Raw genomic sequence first — 9,212 nt, forward strand, 5'->3', positions numbered from 1 at the left:
CATTGGTCAATAAAACTGACACTCAGCTGACCTTTTTTTTCAACTGGCAATCAATAAGTGAAAGATTAGGTTGTTCTGTATTTAATTCTTGAAATGAAAGTCTAATACTTCTGATTGATTCTATTGTCATTTACAAGAAATACAAAACTAGTGGTTCTGGTTGATGTGGTCATGATTATGAAACCGAGGTTTTTCATGACCGCACCGGAGATTCCGATAGCAATAAAAATGTGGCTTGGTATAGAGCAGTCAAAAAGCTGGTGAATCAGTGAAAAACTATACATTTCCGAGATAAGTTTCTTTTAACGAATGTTATCACGGATCAAATATCTTATCATTACCGATGTGACAAAATTATTGGCGAACAATACATTAAATTGAAAACGCAGGGGAGAAAGTATGTTGAATAGTGACTTCTGGGAATATTGCAGAGATTTGCGATTTAGTTTGTTTGTTTTTTTTTTTTTTTAAGTGACGGACATTTTGAACAAGATTCACCGATCTAAGAATTACACTTAATCATAGTTTGCCAATTCAGTGAGCTTTAAAAAGCAATTATGCTTCCATCAGCAGAGCGTTAACGCAACTTAGTCAATTAAATTGAAAATGACATGATTATCACCAGTAAAACAATTCAGAAAAACAAAACTGTTATCTCCTGCCATATTAAATTTATTTAATACTTGCTTTTCTCTTTTATTTCGAACCCTCATGCACAGCATCTATAAGTGGCCTTCGTACATGTTTCATCAACAATACAACGAATGCATGGCGTTTCCATTGAAATGAACATACTTTGTTCTGGTGGTAAGTGGTAACACATTTGCCTTTCATGAAGGCGGCCAGGGTTCGATTTCCCGATCGCAAGTTAAAATGTATGGTGGCGCCTGCCCGACCACTTGTGTTTTCTCCGAATACTGCGGTTTTTTCTCAACCTTAGGCCCCTCTCGCTTTTCAATCCGGGCAAACAAGCGTAATTAACATACAAGGGGATGTGACTTTTTTCGCAAATGTTGCAAAATAAATAAAGTGTACGTTTTCTTTACTTCGGTAGAGAAAACACATATCAGTAAATAGACATAGTCTGGATCTGTTTATTACGGCTCGGTCAGTCAACCTGTGACTTTGAGTGTCGGCCAATACGCCAGACCTTGGCCAAATAACTAGGCAAATATCAAAAGCAGGAATGAATTAAGTAATAGTGTTTTTACGACTGGAGTCATACATAATTGTACGACGAAGACACATGGGTTTTATTTTTGTGCTTGAGAGCTGCTAGGGACAGTAGTTTGAATACTTCTACTAATACAAGGAGCTTGTCTACCGACAAATCAGCGGGAAATAGAATGCATTTCACAAATTATATCTCCTTTGCCTAATAGGCTGCGCACATTGGTATCACATAAGAGATGTTGACTTGTATAAGAAAATATTACAAAACAAAAAATATCTCCTTTACAGAATTACACTGTACCAGCATACCATGGCCGCGAAAACTAATCATATGTTATCAGCTGCCATTGACTTTGGAACAACATTTTCTGGATATGCATTTTCTTCGCTAAACGACTTTCAGTCCTCACCTGACAAAGTATCATCTATGACATGGACGGCCGGCTCCGGGTGTCTACAGTCTCTGAAAACCTCAACTTGTGTGTTGTTCAGTCCGGACAAAAAATTCTACGATTTCGGATTTCAAGCTGAAGACAAATATTCTGAATTGGTTTTAGAGGAGAAAGAAAAAGGATGGTACTTATTTCGCAGATTCAAGATGGAGCTTTACAATGCAAAGGTAACTAAGTCCGTAATATCTATGTATGCGCTATTTTTGCTTTTTCGTTTTTGTTTTTTTCTTCATTTTTTTTTCTTTTTTCTTCTTGTTATAAATCTTTCAGGTATATTGTGTTATGTTTCTACGCACTTCGTATATTAGCTTTAAAGTAATCACTTTGCACGTGTTTGTGTTTGTTTTGTAAGTACGTGTACTCAATAAAGCAGCTTTAAAGCAATAACCTTGTGTGTGCTTTTGCTAGGAAATCCGTATTTAGCACAAAAATATGTACAAGATAACTAACTAGTGAGCGTCACTTGTTGAATCCGTTTATATTCACAACATAATATTATAAAACTCAGTCTACACATGCATTCTGCCCTAAACATACGGCGTAACAATTGTACGTGGAGCTCATATATTGACAGATTAATAAGAGACGACACAATTTGGGATCATATCTTTCCGTTCTTTCTGAACAATTGTTTTCTTAAACCTTTTTCCGTTTGACATTGCGTCACGTATTGCGTTCAGTAGAGCGTCCTCCTCTGTGACGAAGTTATATGTTTTGCCCCGTGGCCAAAAATTTAAAGAACATAGGATATATACATGTATGTAGACACGGTCCAGACTGAAATTTCAGCTTTGTATTTGGTACGTAGGACTATTTTGCCCGTTGTATTTGACCGTTTTATAATAAAGAAAATTGTCCGGCAGTGCTCCTATACCTCTTCGAAACAATTTAAATAACCTTATGAAACCATAGTTACACCTGTGGAAATTTTATACTCATTGGTTAAAAACAAAAGAGAATACCGACGTGCAAATAAAACCGTAATTCTAATTCAAATCAAATTAAAAGGGGGGATACGTACAATGATACAGATTTGCATGGAGAAATACAAATGTATTAATATTAAAAAGTAAAAGGAAGATAAAACCAGGTATTGCAGAAGTGAAAGCGGCATTGACAGCTAGAGCAAATCCAGGTTAATTCAGATTTACAAAAGGAGAAATATGAATGAAATACGACGAAACCACTAGCATTTGAGCATGCCTGACTTGATGTCGCACAAGGAAAACAATATTTCCTAATGGTTTCAACGGTAAAACTATCCCATGATCCTCCTCAATCTTTATCGTAAGTAGGTTGCAGGTGAAATTAAAGGACTATGCACAAAAAATGGTCTGATGAGATATTCAATATAAACAGCCTTGTATGAAAAAAGAAACAAAATGACCAAAAGCAAGTCATTGTTGGGTCGTATGGTTCTGTCAGTTGGACAGTCAGGTCGCCAGACTCAACGAATGCGAATCCACTCACCAATGCAAAAATTTCTAACAATTAACATCTATCCAATGATCTTGTCGACCTTCGAATTTTATTTCATCGTGTATATGAATTAATACATTATGTTTCATTTGTTTTATTCAACAAAGAAAGTGACCACTGATATGACGCTTAAGTCAGTAGACGGGAAAACTCTACCCGCTTTGGACGTCTTCTCGGCAGCTATTGGGTATATGAAGGACCATCTTTTGCAGAAATGCTCTACCCAGGGTCTGGATCTTCTGCCACATGATATACAGTGGGTTCTTACTGTTCCCGCCATTTGGGACGACACAGCGAAATCTTTTATGAGGAAGGCAGCAGAACAGGTAATCAATTATCATCTATGGTCGTCTGACATAAGGTGACCTATTGCTATCGTGACCACATCACACACATTATTACATCATTACAAATATAAGTGCCTGTTCATGCTCATTGTTAGTCCTTTAGGTTTTCAAAAGTTATAATTTCAATGATTGTTTCTCACAAAGGTCTTTAAAGCATTAAAGCCTTTCCCGTGCGCAAAGGGGCCGTGATGGCCGAGTGGTGTCCCGACACTTTATCACTAGCTCTCCACCTCTGGTTCGAAACCCAATGGGCACTTGCCTGGTATTGATCGTAGGCCGGTGTTTTTTGTTTGTTTTTTTTTCTCGGAAACTCATGCTTTCCCCCACCTTCAAAACCTAGGACGTCCTTAAATGATCTTGGCCTCCAATAGGATGTCAAACAAAACAAACACACCACACGCACACATTATATGAATGACTGCAACAATTTTTGGTTTTGTTCCCGTTCACTTGGGTATTGTTGGGAAGTCTGTTACGGCGACAAAACGATATATAACTCCCCTCCTCAAAGTTTAAATCATTGACAGCATGATATGGCAGCATTGTTCGTCTCAAGTGAAAATAAGCTGTGTGAAATTCAAACTAACAACGGTATATCTGCTATCAACAGAGTAATCGTACAAAAAGAGGTTGTTCTACTGCATTGGCGCATTGACCATACCGTTTCTATTCTTATATGACAACAGTTATTTTACCAAAAGGAATACCGCTTTATGTCATTCATATAACCGACATTTTAATTTCAGACATTTTGAAATAGGCCCCTTTTTCATCAATGTTACTAAATATTTGCGTAAGTGATTTTTGCAATTTTAATGTGGTAAAAGATAACAACACAATGCATGAACAAAAGAGATACCATTAAGTTTATTGTTCAAATAATGAACTAATACAATTTTACGTGTTTTGTTTTGTTGTAATTTATATTGCAGGCTGGCATTTTGGCCGAGACACTACATCTGGCTCTGGAACCTGAAGCAGCAGCATTGTATTGCAAAAATATTCATGTGAACATGTCCGTCGACGACGGTAGAAAAACACTCGAAACATTCAAGCCTTGGACTAAATACATGGTTTTGGATGCTGGAGGTAAATAACTTGCAATTAAGTAAAACTTTGTTTTTGTATTAATTTTTACACAAATTAATGTACAACGTTCAAAAACATCATATCTTAATGTAAAGCAATCGAGCACATGTATTAAGTTACCATGTCCTAATGTGGAAATTCAGTGTGATGACATTATAAACGTTTTTATTAGTGACCCCTCCACTCCTTTAATAACCTCATTGTTAAGATATGGCGTAAATAACCAAATGCCAAATAATCTGTTATTCTGTCGACGGATTATAAAAACTACACGATCCCTAATTTGATTCTTAAAAGAGTCCTTTACAATTTCCATCGCCGTAAACTTCTCGCCAGGGTGAATATTTAATGCATCATCCCTAATTACCTGTACCAAACCACTCTGCATGGTGCCAATATCTATATTGTGAGGTAATCGTACCTGTGTTTCACTGTTTCCAGGGGTCATGTTCCCAATTCTTCATTGAACTTGGTTTGGAAAAAAGGACTTATATAATCTCAAACATACAGATGGAGGTACCCTCATATTTAAATATAACAACTTGGTACTATTCATGCACAGTATGATGATTTATGATATAGGGGACCAACGAGTCAAACACTTATTGACCTCGCTCTGCATGATCGTAAGAGGCGACTAAATTTGGGATATTATCTTTTCTCTTCTTTCTGAAAAACTTTCTTTTTCCTAAGGTCTCCCTTGACAATACCTCACCTTTGGCCTTTAGTTGAGCGTTCGCCCCTGTGAGGAAGGCTTTGGATTCTGTCCCCTGGTCGAGACATACCAAAGTCTTAAAAAATAGTAGTTGCTGCTCCTGCTTAGCGCTCAGCATATTAGGAGTGGGACGACTGGTTCGCCTGTTGTCAGTATAATGTGACCGGGTGGGGTGCCCTGCTAGGTGTCTTCGGCAGTTTGTTTCAGTGAGGTAGCACTATAAATCGGCAAAAGTTCCGGCCTATCACCAACATACCGCAGCCTCCCAAAACACACATACGCACTCACCACACGCATGCATGTCGCACGCACGGGAGGCTGTCCTTAAATGAGGACACATACATGTACGCACTCACCACACGCATGCATATCGCACGCACGGGAGGCTGTCCTTAAATGATCTTAGCTGTTAATAGGACGTTAAACAAAATAAACCAAACAAAACCAAAGTATATTTTGTAAGTTTATAGTTACTGTATTTTTTTTTAAGTTGATGTTTCCAACAAATATATGGACATGTTAAACTTTTAGGGAAGCAATCCTTGGTCATGTATTATTCTGGCGTGGCATAAGGACTATCTGCTGATGCCTTATATATAAATTACTAGTACTCTAAAGTGACGTCCAACTATCGATTTTTGGATATGTATATTTTGTTTTCTTATTTGCATGTGAATATTATGTAAATTATTACTGAATCCATAGCACTACTATTTCATCTTCTTTGGAAAAGGTTGATTCTTAAAGAACAAAGTTTAAATGGAGGGCTGGAAGCCTTTTTATTTAATCAGATTTAGATTTATTTCTGAACAACTTAATTTGTAAGATATATTTATGCAAGGCTTCTCGCAAAGCAATATTTGAATTCCATTTGTAATGACCGCCTGGCTGACATTGTATTTTCACGCTAAAATTATTTAAATAAGGCACAAAAGGAGAATCTAAAGAAGCGATATTTCTAGTTATTTTACGGAAGGAAAAAGGCGGAAAAGGACATTTTCAGTTATTCAAGGACCATAACTCTGTCAAATTAAATCAGACAAAAATACCAATCAAACTTGGTCTAGTCCTTGAGGATTTAAACATTGCGATCAAGTTGGAAGAACATTTATTTTTATTACTTTGAGTAATTGCGCGGAAACAAAAAGTAATTGACAAGGATAGACAGCCGGCCGGACGGAAACCCAAATAAATGTCCCCGTTTCGGTAAAATACATATCAATATCCCAATAAAATACGTTTCTATACCCCATTACAATGACTATCATAACCTTATAAAAAATTATCACTAATGTTAATGCGTGTAATCTTAATCAATAATTTCGAACGTTTTTAAGTAAATTTTTTAAGAACATATTTATTTATTTATTTATTTTGTTTGTTTGTTAATTTTTACATTTGATCATAATGAAATAGAGATTTACATCGAAAAGGAAAGGATTACTTCATCTCGGCGGCCGTGTGACATTTTGGGTATTACATGGGCTGACCCTGGAAACAATTTAGTACAGGTTAGATGACTTCACAATACTATGAATATTTATTCTATGTAAACTGTTTTGGTACAAGCTATCGAGGATGGATTTATGCATTAAATGTTCACCGAGTTGAGTATTTTATGAAGGATGAAAATGACGGAAAAACATCCAACAATACTACAAACATTATTCTTTGGCCTAAAAGTTTACCCCATCTTCTCATTTGATCATTTTGCAACTTTTAAAAAAAATAACTTACGAGTGTGAAATAAATTCCATATTCAACAATCACGAGTCGTGTGACCTGTTTCTACCATAATGATATCGGTTTGAATCAAAGGGAAACGTGGTCAAATATAATTTCGCGTATGCAAATAAAGTGTACCGGTGACGTCCGGGACCCGGTGATGTGACGCTTTTCGATTATTGATGACGTCAATAACAATTGTAGCTTGGGTCAATGTTCGAATTCTTGACCAATCAAAAGACCGGAAGGTCATATACCACTAGTGGTCGTATATGACATAGAGGATATCTAACAGTGTCTTCAGTAATACCAAATATATTTCACTCGTGCGGCTAATATTTTGATATTTTTCACTCGTGCTGCGCACTCGCAGAGGCTAATATTTTGATATTTTTCACTCGTGCTGCGCACTCGTGAAAAATATCAAAATATTAGCCACACGAGTGAAATATATTTGGTATTACTGAAGACACTGTTAGACATTCTGTTTATTACATTTTTATCAACGAAAAACCTACCCTGTATGCTAACTAGGCCTACAGCGAAAGTTTGCATACGTTTACCGCTGTTCCCCCAGTCCAGGTGTTGACATATATGTCGGGCTTTCTGATTGGTCAATTATTTTGGTATTTTCCAATCATTAATTTGATTGGTGAAAAATATCACTTTTATAGAATGAATAAGTTTTGATATTTCACTGGTAAAAATATAATAAATATATTTATCCAACAGTCGACACATTTATACAATGGCTTGAGAGTGGCATAACACGGCGTATTGTGGTAGAAATGTGTATACACACACAAAAAAAAAAAAATCTTTGAAAACATTTTGATATTTTTAGTTAAATTTGAATTGCTCTCTGATAAGTCTTTTTTTATTGCTTTAACCTGAATTACTTCAGCTGCAGTTGGATCGTATAACAATACAACCTTATCTACATTAAATGATCACATTATACCATTAAAGGTGGAACAGTGGACATAACGGTCCACCAGGTCCAGGACGGCGGGACACTGAAAGAGGTTTGTGCAGCAAGTGGCGGAGATTGGGGTGGAACAAAGGTGGACGCACAGTTCGAAAAATTACTGAGAAATGCATTTGGTCAAGATATCTTTGAAAAGTTCCGACGCGATAATGTTGATGACTTTCTAGAGACCTTCAGAAACTTTGAAGTGAAGAAAAGAACTCTGTCACAGAGACAGGACGAACATATTACTTTTTCGATACCTGCTTCCTTGCTAGATATCCACGAAAATCTCGAGCAGTCAAGATCTGCCAGCGATTTTATTGCTGCAAACTCTGAACACATCTTCTTAAAAAAGAACAAGTTTCGCATATCAGCGCAATACGCGGAGTCACTCTTCAAGTCTTCTACTGATGGCATCGTGAAACATCTCAAGACCTTGATAAAGGACCCACTTGTTGCCGATATATCCTCCATTATTATGGTCGGTGGATACTCGGAATGCTCATTTCTTCAAAAAAGGGTGATAGGCGCATTCCCCAACATCCGTGTGATTGTTCCATCAGAGCCTGGCCTTGCTGTACTGAAGGGGGCAGTAATATCTGGTCACACCCCCTCTGCTATCACTCATAGGGTCTGCCGTTACACATATGGCCTCGAAGGAAATGGTCCTTTTAAAGAGGGTGTCCACGATGAGGAACGGAAATATGTAAATGCTAAGGGTACGCTTAAATGTAAAGGAATATTTTGCACGCAAGTCAATATTGGAGATGTAATAAGAGTAGGCCACAAGGGTGAACGTTTACTTTTTTCGGTGAAGGAAGAAACAAGCACCAAGATCTATATCCAAAGTTGTATTTCTACACAAAAAAATCCCATGTACAGCGAACATGCTGGATGTAAAATGAATGGCTCTTTTTCTGTCGAGATGTCTGATATAACAAAGGGGTTTGATAGGGGAGTTTATGTTCAGATGATATTTGGTGGTACTGAAATCAAAGTGGAGGCAACCGACAAAAACACAGGTGCAAAATATTCGTATACAGTCGACTTTTAGATAATATTTTGACTATCATCTTCATCAACGAATACGAATATGTTTGCGTCATCTCTTACATATTTCTGCAACTATTATTTGAAAAAACAAACATCAGTATCAGATGCAATATGTAAAAGGGCAACATTTTCTGTCACTTTTATCGATGAACTGAAGTTTTATGTAAATGTCCACAAGGTTTCATCAACGATCAATACAGTAATTTCAT

The 9,212-nt window shown here is 36.8% G+C and overlaps 1 protein-coding gene across 1 annotated transcript; it reads left to right on the forward strand.

Annotated features, from left to right (window-relative positions):
- Positions 1-1,466: 1,466 nt before the first annotated feature.
- LOC117321244 (heat shock 70 kDa protein 12B-like) lies at positions 1,467-9,193 on the forward strand (the record flags this gene model as incomplete). Its single annotated transcript, XM_033875714.1, is given in 4 exon segments — positions 1,467-1,846; positions 3,212-3,430; positions 4,378-4,540; positions 7,950-9,193. Coding segments are annotated over 4 exon segments (1,800 nt in total). The 5' UTR covers positions 1,467-1,483.
- Between the last annotated feature and the right edge of the window lie 19 nt (positions 9,194-9,212).

This window comes from Pecten maximus, unplaced genomic scaffold (genome assembly GCF_902652985.1).
Source record: "Pecten maximus unplaced genomic scaffold, xPecMax1.1, whole genome shotgun sequence".
NCBI lineage: Eukaryota > Metazoa > Mollusca > Bivalvia > Pectinida > Pectinidae > Pecten > Pecten maximus.